This window comes from Nelumbo nucifera, chromosome 7, assembly GCF_055504915.1.
Source record: "Nelumbo nucifera cultivar China Antique chromosome 7, China Antique-T2T, whole genome shotgun sequence".
NCBI lineage: Eukaryota > Viridiplantae > Streptophyta > Magnoliopsida > Proteales > Nelumbonaceae > Nelumbo > Nelumbo nucifera.
The window spans coordinates 6,986,274-7,001,492 of NC_142655.1; the positions used below are offsets into that span (position 1 = coordinate 6,986,274).

At 37.4% G+C, this 15,219-nt stretch overlaps 1 protein-coding gene across 3 annotated transcripts in view; it reads right to left on the reverse strand.

Annotated features, from left to right (window-relative positions):
* Positions 1–15,219, reverse strand: part of CYL1 (alpha-N-acetylglucosaminidase family / NAGLU family) — a 109,126-nt gene that overhangs the window by 71,722 nt on the left and 22,185 nt on the right. For all 3 annotated transcript variants that reach the window (XM_010258836.3, XM_088891237.1, XM_010258838.3), the window contains 2 exons: positions 13,786–13,907; positions 12,504–12,589 (listed from right to left, as the gene is read on the reverse strand). In XM_010258836.3, coding sequence (XP_010257138.1) covers positions 12,504–12,589; positions 13,786–13,907 — 208 coding nt within the window. The remainder of the gene's footprint in view (positions 1–12,503; positions 12,590–13,785; positions 13,908–15,219) is intronic.

A 15,219-nucleotide genomic window follows, 5' to 3' on the forward strand; every position in this document is an offset into this window, starting at 1 on the left:
CTACACATTCATTTGTCAACAACCAATTAAAAAATCAGTTTATTTGCCTTTGAGTAATTTGTCCATATGACATAGGGCTGTCGGTGAGAGCTACGAAGGTGTGTCTCAGGTTACTGTTTACACCAAAAACAAAGCTTTTATCTTTTGCTGAAAAGTACAAGTTTGCCCTTACTTGGGCGACCAAATACAAAAGAGGAAAAAATCCAAAAAAGCCCTTACATCGTATTGCATATTCTCAACAAAGTCAAACCCACCACTAAACGCAACCACCACCTTCAGTCTACCTGACAGCACCATAACAATGATTTTAGGGCTAGAAACTAGGCTAATCGGCCTGAAGTCCATAACCCTAACAGCCCCATCCACTTTCGGAATAAGAGAAATGAAGGTTACATTGGCTACTTATTCCAGTTTTTTTCCTCCCATAATTCCTACAACATGTTCATCAAATCCTTCTTGATAATGCTCCACCCCATTTTGTAGAAGCCAATGTTAAAACCATCTTGCCCTAGGGCCTTATCCCCTCCACCTTTTTGACAACAATCCATACCTCTTCCTCCTCAAATTCTCTCTCCAGCAACTCCTTCATCCCTCCCTACAAACAAGCAAATTCCAGCTCCCCCAAATGGCTTTTCCTATTAAGCATAGCTTTGTACAAATTTACATAAAAATTGCAGATCTCCTTAGCAATGGCTTGTTGGTCATAAATAACTCTTTCTCCCTCCTCTAACCTCAAAATTGTGTTCCTTCTTCTTCCCCACACCATGGCTTGAAAAAATGCAGTGTTCCTGTCACCCTCTTTGAGCGACAACATCCTAGCTTTCTGCCTCCATGAAACCACCTCAAAATGAATTAATTTTTCCAATTTCTCTCTCAGCCTGCCCCCCTAACGAAGATTGTCCTCCTCCTCCAACCTGTCCTGCCTAGCCATTCTCTCCAAAACCTCCTTTTTTACTCAACTCTACATCCCCAAACACTTGCCTTCTCCATCCTTTTAAATCCTCCTTCAAATTTTTCAGTTTCTTCATCAATATATGCCCAGCTGACCCCTGAACTTGATAAGAATTCCATTTTTGTTCAACATACTCCAAAAAATTTGGATGTCCCATCCACATACTTTCAAATATGAAAAGCTTTGGCCCCTTCAACCTTACAAAATCCCTTAACAAAATAGGTTTATGGTCTGAAATTGTCATCACTAAGGTTTCTTGGATCAAGCCCTCAAAACAATATTTCCCATTCCTGATTAAATAGGAATCTATCCAATATACTCAATATTGGGGGATCCTGGCCATTTGACAAAGTGAAATTTGATCCCAAAGTCACTTATAGCCCCTAACCACCTTCCATCCCTCCCCCCTTTCATTTCCCCTATCCTCCTAACTACACTAAAATCACCCCCAATCATCCAGGGATTAACCCCTGCATCATGAAATCCCTCACACTCCTCCAATAACCTAGCCTTTTCCCTATCAAGATCAGAACTTTTCTTCCTAATGACACATGCTCCAAAACTACTAAAATAAAGAAGCTTCCAGCAAAAAACCCCACCTTTCTCAGCAAACCCGCATCCCATATTGAAATCAGACCTCTCAGTAGACCTTCAAAACCCTTTATAACCTAGTCCTTGTCCCCTGAGATCCATAAATCATTAATAATTCTCCAATCCACCTCTTCCGACTTCGATTCTTGAAGCATCAATATATCATCTTCATAATTCCTTACAAAGTTCCTGACAGCCTCTCTTCATTTTGGATCTCTCAACCCCCTTACATTCCATGAAAAAATTTTCATCTTTGTTTTTCTATTCCTCTCCCTACTTATCTTTTCTTTTTTTAGTCCTTATCTCCAGTAAACATTCCCTGCTCCTCACTCTTCCTCTCCTCACCCTTATCGCCCTCTTCTTCCACTTCTCTGAAAGCTCTCCTTGCAAACTCTTCTCCCCCTAAAAAAACAAACCCAGAATGTTGCTCACCCTCACCTCTGTATCAATCACTTTCTCAAAATCAGCCTTCTGGCTAACTTGGTGAGTCTCAAAACTCTTTGTTTTTCTATTCCTCTCCCTACTTATCTTTTCTTTTTTTAGTCCTCCTTATCTCCTGTAAACATTCCCTGCTCCTCACTCTTCCTCTCCTCACCCTTATCACCCTCTTCTTCCACTTCTCTGAAAGCTCCCCTTGCAAACTCTTCTCCCCCTAAAAAAACAAACCCAGAATGTTCCTCTCCCGCTTCCCCTTCTCCCCTATCTTCTAAAGGCCATAGTTTCAAATGTTGCCAAATGTTGCTAATGTCGCCCGACATATGTCGATGTCGAGGCTCACCAACATGAAAGTGGATGGTAATATCGAAATTACATTATGTCAGTCGACATTTCCTATATTTCGGAAATGTCAACCAAATCGGTCCAAATAACCAAAAAAATAGAGTTTTTCCTATTATGTCGACAGGATGTCGACTAATGTACATTAAAAATATAATATATTAGTATATTATATTAATATAATACAGTATGTTAATATAGATTATTCCATCAATAATTTCTATTTAATATTTCAAATAAAATATTTATAAAAATAATTAACAAAATATAAAAACAAAATAATAAATTAATTACTTTATAATATAAAACATAAAATATTTTTCAAGTAATAAAATATTAACTAGTTAGTATTTTTTAAAATATTTATTAAAATCAGAAAATGTTTATTAAACTTCATAATAAACCATATTCTACATTTAATATAAAAAATCAGAATAAATTTAATAAATTTTATACTAAATCATAATTTATAAGAAATCAGAATTTATCATAATCTTAATACTACAAAAAAAAGAATCAGTTTATTAAATTTATAATAAAACACAATGTATTATAACTTTAATATTTAAAAAATCAGAATAAATGTATTTCTATTTACTAGTGTGAAATAAATATATTATAATTTATAATAAATCAGAATTAAAAATAAGAAAAGAAAATATCAGATAACCTTGTAAAAACATCAAAATGCATAATAAATCAGTAAATCGTCATTTACTAATTTGTTATTGATCTTAGTTTCTTAGCTTTATATAATGGTTAGGAATAAGATAATAGTCTAGAAATATGTATTAATGCTTCTTTTATCATTTTACAAAATATCTTTGCATATTTCCACATATTTCATAATATTTCCACAATGTCTCTAATTTTTACAATATTTCCCCTCGACATTTCCGACATATGTCCTATATTCTGGTAAGCGACATTTCCATCGACATCGACATTTTAAACCTTGCTAAAGGCATTGTTCTATATTTTTCCTCTAGTACACATGTTCCCTACTAGTCTCCCTTGCCCAATATTCTCCCTTTCTCTTGGATCTCCTAACTCTACCTCAATGGTTCCCAGCACCACCCCTCCCTCAACCACAAACCCTTAGTTGTCCCCTTTCCTCCCTCACCAATCTCCCTGACCTCATTAGCCCCCTTTTCTTTCCCCCCTTCGGTTTGCTCACATACTAACATCCCCTGTTCTCTAATTATCTCCCCCTGGCTGCCCTTCTTCCTCCACTGCCCCCTCCACAATCTTCTGAAACACACTTCCCATCCCTTTCCCCAGAAACTCCTCAAAAATTCCCTCCCCAACAGAATCAAGCCAGATTTGGCCTACCTGGGTGTCGTTGCATTCATGCAACACCACAGGAAGTTCACTTTGCCCAACTTTACTCTGACTAAGGTTCTCTTTGCCAACTTCTGCTTCTTTACCATGCTCCCCACTTTCTACATGCCCAATACTAGTGATGCAAAGGGGTTGAAGTAGTGGAAGATTGATAATGCTCAAGTTATCTCCTGGATTCTGGGCTTTGTAACTGTTGATGTTGCTATCCCAATGAGAGGACTTAAGAATGCATATGACGTGTTCAAATACCTTGAGAAGGTTTTTCAGCAGTCAAATATGTCCAAACAATATCAAAAGTTAAACTTTGATGGTAGTTCGTTTGGCAATCCAGTAAGAGCAGGAATAAGGGGAGTTTTTCAAAACCACCAAGGAGTAATGATGGCCTTATTCTCAGGATCAATCGGTTCTGGTGACTCGATTCAGGCTGAATCAAAAGCACTGTTGCAAGGACTAAAGTTTATTGAACAATTAGGGGCAAGAGAATTGGGAATTGAAGGACACTCCCTTCTGGTCATATCATGGGCAAAGCAAATTGAGTCAGCACCTTGGAAACTCATATTCATTTTCAGACAGATTGACCAACTTGCGAAGAAATTTGACTATACTTTTAGATGGGTTAAAAGGGGGAAGCAAATGGGTAGGCAAATGTGTTAGCCAAGTAGGGAGATCATAGACCATCCTTATTTTGGGCATTGTTGTAACCTAGTGCTTATGGGATCTTTATACCTGTAACTTATTTTCAAAGATTTAATTTAATAAATGAATTTCTTTGTTGATAAAAAAAATTGTCCAGACAATATCAGATTGAGCTGGACATATTTTCATATGCTCAAGATGAGAAAAGAATACAACAATACAATGATGGCTTTGTGAATCTTTGGACTAAATATGAGCTGGTTCATTTGGGAGACCTATCTTCTAACCATGGTGCGAAAGCAATGAAGAGTCACTTTGACAAGAGGAAAGTCATGCACTTCTTGATGCATCTCCAGCTGGATTATGAGACAGTAAGGTCAAACATACTCGGTAGGGAAACTATACCAAACTTGAATATGATCCTTGGTGAGTTATTAAGAAAGGAAGCTCGACTTCTTACACAGTCCTCTCTTGATAACAAGAAAGAAGGTAGTTTTTCTGGCTACAAAACAAATGAGGAAGGGCTTCTCAAAGGTACAGTGTTATGAGTGCAAAGATTTTGGGCATGTTGCATCTCACTGTAAGAAGAATTTTTGCACCTACTGCAGGCAATAGGGTCATATTATTGTTGAATGTCCAACTAGGCCTCCTAAGAAAGGACAACATAAGGCTTTTCAGGCCTCATCTGAATCATCCGATGCTCCTTCCTCTACTTTAGCTCCCAAGACTGATTCTCAAGGTTCTCTAACTAAAGATAAGATTCATCAACTCGTGTCTTCGGTTGTTTCTTCCATTTTTTCTACTATTGGTCTGGTTGGTGAGTCTGCTTACTTATGCTCCTCTCCTTCTCATATGTGGATTATTGGTTTTGGAGCCTCAAATCACATGACTGGGCTTCCTTTGATCAATCTCTTAAGCCTTACACCTCAGATAATCACAATGTTACTGCTAATGGTAAAACTCTACCCATTTAGGGTTGTGATGATTTGGTTGTCTACTTCCCAATCTACTCTCCTACTTCCTAGGACCTTTTCTGTGCCTAAGTTAACTATGAATTTAATCTCTGTGGGACAACTTATTGATGATGGTAACAATGTTTTGTCTTCCCATGACGATTGCTTTATCTAGGATCAATGCACTAGGGAGCTGAGGGGGAAGGGGCGTAAACTTGGAAGACTATTTGCTTTGGAACTTGAGGATAAGAGTTGTTCATCGGCTTCTTGTTTGTTTTCTGCTACTTCTTATATTTCTTCTACTTCTTGTAATAATATGTGGCACATATGTAAATGTTTGAGTCACACTCATGCTAAAAACTTGGATTATATGTTTTCTAGTTGTTTTCCTGTTACTAGTTTTGCATTCAAGAATGTTGACAAGTCTTGTTTGACTTGTTGTTATGGTAAAAGTCATGTTTTGCCTTTTCCATCTTCTGAGCATGCTTCTATTCTATTTCATCTTGTTCATAGTGATGTTTGGTCGTCTCCTGTTATTTCATGCTTGGGTTACAAATATTGTGTTATTTATTGATGATTGTACACAATATATGTGGATGTATTTTCTTCGTAAGAAATCATAAAAGTCTCTCACATTTAAGAATTTTCATGCCATGGTTATGGCACAATTTAAATCTACTATAAGCATCTTGCAGTCAAATTCAGGGGGAGAGTACTTTGATGGTGAGGGTGGTCAGTTTCAAAATTATTTAAAGCAACATGATATTCAGTCCCAAAGATCTTTGTCGGGTACCCCTCAACAAAACGGGGTATCTGAGCACAAGAATCGTCATATTGCTAGTATGGTAGGATTCCTTTTACATGAATCACCTGTCTCCATTACCTTCTAGGTGGAGGCGACCAACAATACTATGTCCCTTATCAATATTCTACCTTCTGTTCTTGGAAACTCATCTCCTTATCAGTCTTAGTTTCATCACCCACCAAACTTTTCCATGCTCCATGTTTTTTGTTATGTTTGTTTTATTCACCTTCCTCCTGATGAACGCACTAAGCTAACTGCTCAATCAGCTATGTGTACATTCATGAGATACAATCTAGAAAACAAGGGATTCCTCTATTATGATTTTTTTTATGAATGATTCCTCTATTATGATTCCAAGGTCCTCAACTCCACATATCTCATAATGTCATTTTTCTTGAAAATATTTCCTTCTTTGAATACATTCTTAGATTGCTTGCACCATCATTCTGTATTCTACAACATTTTGGTTCTGCAAATGATCCTTCTCCTCTAAGCCCTCAGCAACTACAGGTTTATTATAGGAAGCATTCAGTTCATTCAACGCCTATGCCTCCTCCTCCAACACCAATGACTGATCCTTCTACTTCACCTGTTGCTACTATAAGTTCTTCTCATCCAATTACCTTACCTACATCTATTCCTTTACATCGTTCATCACGTATTTCCTGTCCTCTTGAGCGCTATGGCTTTCCCTCCAGCCATAGCTCTTTTTCTGCTGTTCTATCCTCTACAGGCATTCCTCAACCTTACCACCAAGTTGTAGAAATTAAACATTGGAAAGATGCCATAGATTCAGAAATTCTGACCTTATTAGATAATGACACTTGGGATCTTGTCTCCCCTCCTCTAAATGCTTCTATTATAGGTAGTTGTTGGGTCTATTCCTTGAAGCTTATAAAAGATGGTACTCCGCATAATTATAAAGCTCGCTTGATTGCTCATGGTTATAAGCAAGAATATATGGTATTGACTACGATAATACTTTTTCCCCTGCTACTAATGTGATGATTGCCCGTCTTCCTTTGGCTATCACTATAGTTAAACAAAGGACAATTCATCAGATAGTTGTTAAAAATGCCTTTCTCCATTGGCATTTACAAGAAACAGTATACACAAAACCTCCTCTGGGTACTGTGGTGATCCTTCTTTGGTTTGTAATCTAAAGAAATCTCTTTATGGTCTTAAACAAGCTCCACGAACTTGGTCTGAACGCTTCCGTATAGTTGTAATGGATGCTGGACAGCAGAGTACTTCAAATTACTCTCTCTTCACTCTCAAGTGGGCATAGGGATTAACCCTTCTTTTGGTCTATGTTGATGATATTCTCATCACAGGAGATGATGTGGATGGTATTGATAACTTGAAACTTCTTCTCAACACTTGTTTTAAGATGGAGGATCTTGGGCCAGTCACTTACTTTTTGAGTCTTGAAATTCAGCGGTGACCTCAAGGATACTTTATCAATCAACAAAAGTATGCCATGGATTTGGTGCAAATGGCACATATATCTAACTACAAACAAGTTGAGATTCCTCTTGAACTCATCCCTAAATTAAGTAAAGAGGACGCTACGTTGTATGGGCAGCTTGTGGGTAGTCTTATTTACTTGACTATGACTCGACTGGACATCTCTTGTACAGTTCAGATTGTTAGCTAGTTCATTTCTACACTACATCAGCGACATTTCTTTGTTGTTCTTCGGATCATCCGTTATGTTAGGGGAATATTGTCCCATGGACTATTCTTCTCATCCTATTCCACTATGTTGCTTAGAGCTTATGCTAATGCTGATTGGGCAGGTTGTCATAACACTCACCACTTTACTACCAGTTGGTGTATTTTTCTAGGAAATTCCTTGGTCTCTTGGAAATGCAAGAAGCAACAAACTACCTCCAAGTCGTCTACTGAAGCGGAGCCTAGAGCAATGTCCTCTGTATGCAATAAGATAATTTGGTTCAAAGCCCTACTTCATGATATGGATATTGATCACTCATCTTTGTTTTTATCAGCTATTGATCACTCATCTTTCATTCCACTCTTTGTTAATAACATAAGTGCCATCAAGATTGCATCCAACCCTGTCTTCCATGAGCATATAAAACACATTGAGGTGGGATGCTATTTCATTAGGAATCTCCTTCTTGTTGGTCAAAACTCTCTCCCACATGTCTCTTCTGGCCTATAGCTCGCTGACTTCTTCGCCAAAGCCATGACTAGGGCCAGACATAATTTTCTTATGGACAAACCAATGCTTGTTCCCCGGCATCAATTTGAGGGGGAGTGTAGAGAAAAGGGATAGTTTTGTCATTTTATCCCTTTCTTGTATGTATATTATTAGGCATGTACTCTATAGTGCTAAGTTGTACAATCCTATATTTCATCTCCTTTTTAAGGACAATTTTGTCCATTTACTATTTAATACAAATACATCATTACTGAGTTGGATCAACCAAGACAAGCCAACTAAACAGTCTCACTTCTCTGATGTTTCATCTCTTTCTCTCTTTCTCTTGCTTAAACTGACAATCAGGGTGTATTGATACTTTGAACCTTGTCCTACATATTGGTACTTGTTAGAATGCTCAAGTCAGGGGTATTTTGGTCATTCTGATGTATCTTCTTGAAAGTGAAAGGTCTATTGTATCTGAGTTTAAGTTATGTGTCCCATCTTCTATGAGGGACAAAATTGTCTTTCTTGTAACTCTAAGTTTTATGAATAAAATTCAAGTGGGTCAGCTAGGAGAGTGATTTTTCACATTCTCTCTTCTAGACTGGCCGAACACTCTTCTTCTCTCCTTCTTCTTCTTTCTCTTTTCTTTCTTCTTTCTTCTTCTCTACTTTGACCTAGAATCAACTAGGGTTTATTCACATGGTATCAGAGCAATAAGGTCTCGTGTTTTCTTGCTGCTGTCTTCTTCCTGGGTTCGCCGCCAGCTTCACTGTAGGTTTCATCATCCTACAGCTGACCTGATTGAAGACTCGATAAAGGGCTGAAAAGGAGTTGCCGTTTTGAGGTCCTGGAGGTGAGAATACCTCTGGCCGGTGCTGTGGTGGTCGTTGAAGTGGTATACTAGACCCTCTATTCAGTGTACGAAGAGGGCTGGACGTATACAGGTATGGACACCGCTGTCATGTGTTCAAAAATGGACTGTGAATGCTAATTTTTGTGCTTCAAAAGTTAGTTGTTGTGGTGCTGGGTGAAACTGATACACATATCAGTCATGTTTCTTTGTTTTCTTGCTCGCATGTGTGCTGAAAGAAGAGTAGTAGACTGCTGATGTCCACAACAGCAGTGGTGTGGTGATGGTTGTGTTGTGGTGGCTGACATATCCATGATTCTAAATGCTTAAAAGTGAACCCCTAGACCTTGTGTGTAATCAGTTCTGCAGTATGAAGAACAAGTGTTCGATGAAATGACTGAGTAATTTCAGCCGTGGTGTGTTGATGCTAAATGGTTCTACGGTGTGCAGTCCAAGTGTTTGATGTGTTGACTGAATGATTTCAGCTTTAGAGTGTAGTGTGTAATGTGCAGTTGAAGAAGGTGGAGTTGGTGGTATCATAAGTGAGATAAGTCTTGTGAAGAGTGTGAGATTGTGGTGTATATTCAAAGGTGAAATAATTGAGATGGCTTCATCTGTAGATGGGAATGACAACAAAACCAACATCATGCTTTCTCCAAATTATCTAAGTGTTCAAATGACATCCATCAAGTTGAATGGTGAGAACTATGTACCATGGGCAAAATCTGTGAAAGTAAAACATGTGAGGGAGGAGAAACCTCCCTCTGATTCTCCTGGGTTTAGTGATAGGGAACAAGATGATGCACAGATAATGACATGGCTTTGGAACAGCAGTGGCCCTCCATACAACCGTGGTAGACACATGTTTAACCGGGCTAGTGGCCGAACTGTAGGCCGAGAGTCAGGGGAAGGCCGAGGAAAAGGAAAGAGTAATGCTCAGAGAAAATGTACACATTGTGGCTTAGAGGGGCACACAGTTAATTTCTGCTATGATTTGTGTGGTCCACCCAACACTTGGGCAAACCATGCTACATCTAAGAGGGTCAGCTAGGACAGTGATTTTATGAATAAAATTGTCTTTCTTGTAACTCTAAGTTTTATGAATAAAATTCAAGTGGGTCAGCTAGGACAGTGATTTTTCACATTCTCTCTTCTAGACTGGCCGAACACTCTTCTTCTCTCCTTCTTCTTCTTTCTCTTTTCTTTCTTCTTTCTTCTTCTCTACTTTGACCTAGAATCAATCACAGTACTATTACAGCAAAGGTATCCAATGAAGGACATCATGGTCAGCAATCGGACATGTGCACTAATTCCAAAACCAAGGCATTTGCAAATAAACTTGACCTCAGCATTCTGGTGGCAACTGTTTACTCTAATACCTAGAAGGAGCTAGCAAATATGAAGCATTGAGGAGAAGTTGCAATGGCATAGTATGTTTTGGTATTATTGTTCTGAGTAGTCTTTTATCTTTATCATAAGGGAAATGGTATATGGATGTCTAGGGCAGGGGCTAGCTACAAATCTTTCCATGAAATATTGTGGGTTGAGCCGTTTGGGAGAATATCTGTTAAACAAGAAGAAGAAAAAGAGATTTTCAACCATGATGAGAGTATGAAATTACCCATCAAGTGTTTCAAAAAAATTTGAAAGAAAATTATGGTAAATACTTAAATATGGCCAGAAAAAACGCTTCTATTCTTACCCAATAGTAGAAGCCTCAGAAGCTTGGACTGAACACATCTCCTTATAGAAAACTTAATTGAACAAAGCTGAAGCAGACAGAGAGCAAGACAAACAGACTGACCGTTTGCTGGACAGAAACCCTAGACTTCAAACAATAAATGAGTTGTGCTTTGGAGTCGCTAGATATGTACAATTCAATCCACTAAATGTATTGAAACATTAAATCTGGACCAGTTCAATCCAATACAATATATTGGACCATACAGTCCATTTTAATTGTGCTGTCCATTGACAGACCTTAATATGAGCTTCTCATTAGTTGTGATATTGTGGCATGTTGATGGTCATTACTTGTTAGTTTAAAACTAATTAATTTTTTGTAAAAAATATTAATGTCAGTTAAATTGCAGGATGGGTTCATTCCAATTAACCTTAGCACTCATAATAACAGCCGGTCTAATACCATTTCCTGAATCTTCATCTAAATAAATATCAAGCATATTTTCTGTAACCTTATGTGCTTCTGAATTTATAATGGTCTGCTAATCTTAAAATGGTTGATCAATATCTCCTTTTGAATGAGAATAATATATGAAGTAATGATTCATAGGAACCAAGATCAAAACAATACAACTAGGGGTGCAAGTCAGGCTGGGTTAAGTCAGGTTGAGGTCAACCCTAACCCAATCTGAAGTTTTCAGGTTAGGTTGGTCTCGGGTTGGATTCAGGTTGGCCTGACTGTTCTACTTCCTCTTGCCACATGTTCTTATTTCCTAGCCTCATGGGTTGAGGTCAACTCAGTTTTAGCATTATTATATATAAAAAGACATAGTTATCATGGTTTAACAAAAATTTGCCTTTAAACTTAAACTATTGGGATACATATACACATGCACAGATACATACATAAATATAAATAGATAGATAGGGTAGACAGATACATGCATACAGACACATAAAATACATATACATTTATGGATGCATAGTTACATAGATACATACATGCAAACAAAGACATGCATACATATATACATAAGTACTTGCATAAATACATGTTTATATAACATTTAAAAATACAAAAATGAAATCAAGTCAGATTCAGGTCAAGTCAGATCGGCCAAGGCCTCAACCAACCCAACCCAAAGTTAATTTAGGGGAGCAAATGGACTGGATCATGATCCGAACCGAATTCAAACTTGATCCTACTTTTGTCGGATTCGGATCACCCCCCATCCGATCCTCTATGTGTGTGTGTGTGTGGGTTATTTATAAATATGTTTATATTGAATTTTTATAATTTTTTATATTATTTATTTTTTATAAAAAGATGTGTATATATATGATAAAATAGTTGAAAAAAATGCTTGTATTTTTCTATAGACTGTTATATTTTTCCTTTTAATAATTTGTAAAATTTTACAGAAATTAAATCGGGTCGGATCATATTCAGATATCCAACATCCTTAACAGAATCGAATTCAGATTGCCCTTTGTGAGATCTGTTCGGATCTTCGGATCATATTGGATATAAAATTTATATTATTTGGATCAGATTCAAATCTGATCCAATCTGTTTGCATCCCTAGTTAAATTGGATTCAAACTTTTGACCCTAACCCAATCTTCAACACAACCAAACCTAACCTGGCCCAAGTTGCATCCCTATATACAGCTGAACTAGTTTTACACTATTATTCATTTAAAATACCAAATAACAGAGTTCAAGTCAAAATCTCATTTACCTACCCATGTAAGTTGCCCATGCGAGCCCAGGCAAGGAATGCAGGTCCCCCAAAGAAATCATTCAAATCATTCTTACTGATATTAAAATTCTGCGATCAAAAGGAAAGAATCAGAAAGAATAAATCAAAACAAAACTTTTCATGGAACAAAGAGACCTTATCAAGGCTGAAAGCGATAGCATATCAAGAGTTTGGATGCTGAGAGGAATCCCTGTTGATTTGATGCTACATTAGTAGCATTCTATATCACTCGACCTCTACCAGCTAGGGTTGTGGCTACTCATATTCCTCAAATCAAGAAACCATAAAAACAAGATTCTAATGGATGCTCTCTAGGTAAGCAACCACTCAGAAATTCAAAGGAAGTTAAGAGATAGCAGAGGAGAGGCCAACTTGGTTAATTCCAGCCCAATAGGAAAGGGTGAATCAGTCCAAGAAAATATGTTATCAGTAATCCCAACTTCAAAGTCTCAGAGTTTTCTTTTTTATGGACTTTTCCAGCTTTGGTTGAGTGGGACTCAGAGTATCATCATGTGGATGTCTGACCCCTCCAGCAATTCCTGGAGGTTGAGTAATTTTATGTCCACATTGTTGAAAACGCCATTATTCTTAATACTGACATATGCTGATTCAATGTCTAAATTTTGTATTAGGTCTTCTTGAGTATTGCTCTCTTTATAATATATGTTATATGCATCCATTCCTAACTGCTCTTGTTAAATGGTGCTTCAGCCACATATGGAAATAACAAAAGAAATTATTTGAGCATGGTGCATGACAACACCCAATGTATCTAGCAGCTACAGTCCATTTCTTGTGAATAACAGGAACTTGTCTTTTAATCCTTAAATAAAAACATATAAACAATGAAAAGGAAGATAAGTATCAATCCAAAAAAAATGAAAGAAAAGATAGTAACCACACAAATTAATCCACATTAGGTTGGCAATGTCATGTGACATCTAGGAACAACAAAAATATTAAATCAAATATTTATAGGAAAATTAGTCATCAATCTCATATGCAACATATTTTACTATGTAGCAATGCAGCAGCTGCAACCAACAGACTTAAGCTTCTTAATGAACTTATTGAGAAAAAGACCAGCATACGTTAAATTTAACCATGAGAGAAAATTCAGTGCAACCTCAAATACTAGAACATAGAAGTATATCTGATAGATTCATCCAGAAGAGTGTATGGCAAGGACATCTTTGAACACCAACAAGTACAAGCTAAATCATTTTGTGCTAGGAAAACAGGATATGAATGAATAATCATACAACCTCTAAAACTTTCTGCCAAATGGTCTCTTGTCCTGTAAATGCCAAAGGCAAGTTAACCCCTTGAAGAGCCATCCAGTCTATTTCTTTTTCCCATCTTTCCCAATCCCACCAAACAAAGGAATCTGCAAACAACTCATTGTTAGCACATCTGAAGAAAAGCTGTGTATACTCATTTCCTTGATAGTAATAAATATGAAAAATATAACACTGAGCAAAAGGAACCAGAAGAAAAGCAGTCCCCAATAAAGAAATAAGAAGTCTGATTAAAAAAGGTGAAGAAACAAAAAGAAAACAACAAGAAGAGAAGAAGAGGAAGAGAACAATTGAGGAGAAAGGGGTGAAAGAGATGAGTTGTTCATACACTCTCTCCTTTCCCTAATCCTTTTCATTAAAAGATTAATCACTAATAATCAGAAGTTACAAGTAAGCCCTTAGTGGGGCAGCTAGCTAATTAAAACATAAGATGTTAATGCTAGCAGGCCCATTAACAAAACAGAACATAAACAAAAAATAAATAAAAACACAACTGTGGGCTATGGATCATTTGGCCCATCTTCTTTACACTCCCCCTCAAGCTGTGCATATATGTCAATCATGTCCAGCTTGCTTGTGTCATGTTGTAGCTTCGCCTTGGAGACTCCTTTGGTAAGAATATCAACTAACTGTTCTTCAGATGCAACTAAAGGTAGACAAACTTCTCCAAAAGCCACTCTTTCTCTGATGAAATGCCTATCAACTTCAATGTGCTTCGTTCTATCATGTTGTACGGGATTGTGGGCAATGTTAATAGCAGATTGATTGTCACAATACAGCACCATTGGTCTATCATACTCAACACCCAATTCCTCCATCAGAGACCGAAGCCAAAGCAACTCAGAAACTCCATGAGCCATAGCTCTATACTCTGCCTCAGCTGAAGATCTAGCAACCATTGATTGTTTCTTGCTCCTCCAAGAAACAATATTACATGTAACCATACTACAGTACCCCGAAGTTGAGCTCTGATCATCAATGTTGCCTGCCCAGTCAGTATCTATATAGGCTTCTAGTTTCATGTGGCCATGCTTAGCAATAAGAATACCTTTCTCGGGAGTACTCTTCAAGTAACATAAAATCCTCTCTGCTGCTACTTTATGTGTATCTCTGGTGCATGAATGAACTGGAAAATGCAACTAACAGCATATGCAATGCTAGGGTGAGTCATACGTAGATATAGCATTTTCCCAAGAAACCTTTGAAACACTCTCTTATCCTTCAATAGTTCTCCATCAGAAGCAGAAAACTTGTGACTCGTATCAATAGGGGTAGCCACCGGTCTTGCTCCCATTTTACCTGTTTCAATGAGCAAGTCTAGCACATATTTGTGTTGGGATATGAAGATGTCATCTTTAGATCGAGCCACTTCAATACCTAAGAAATACCTCAATTCTCCTA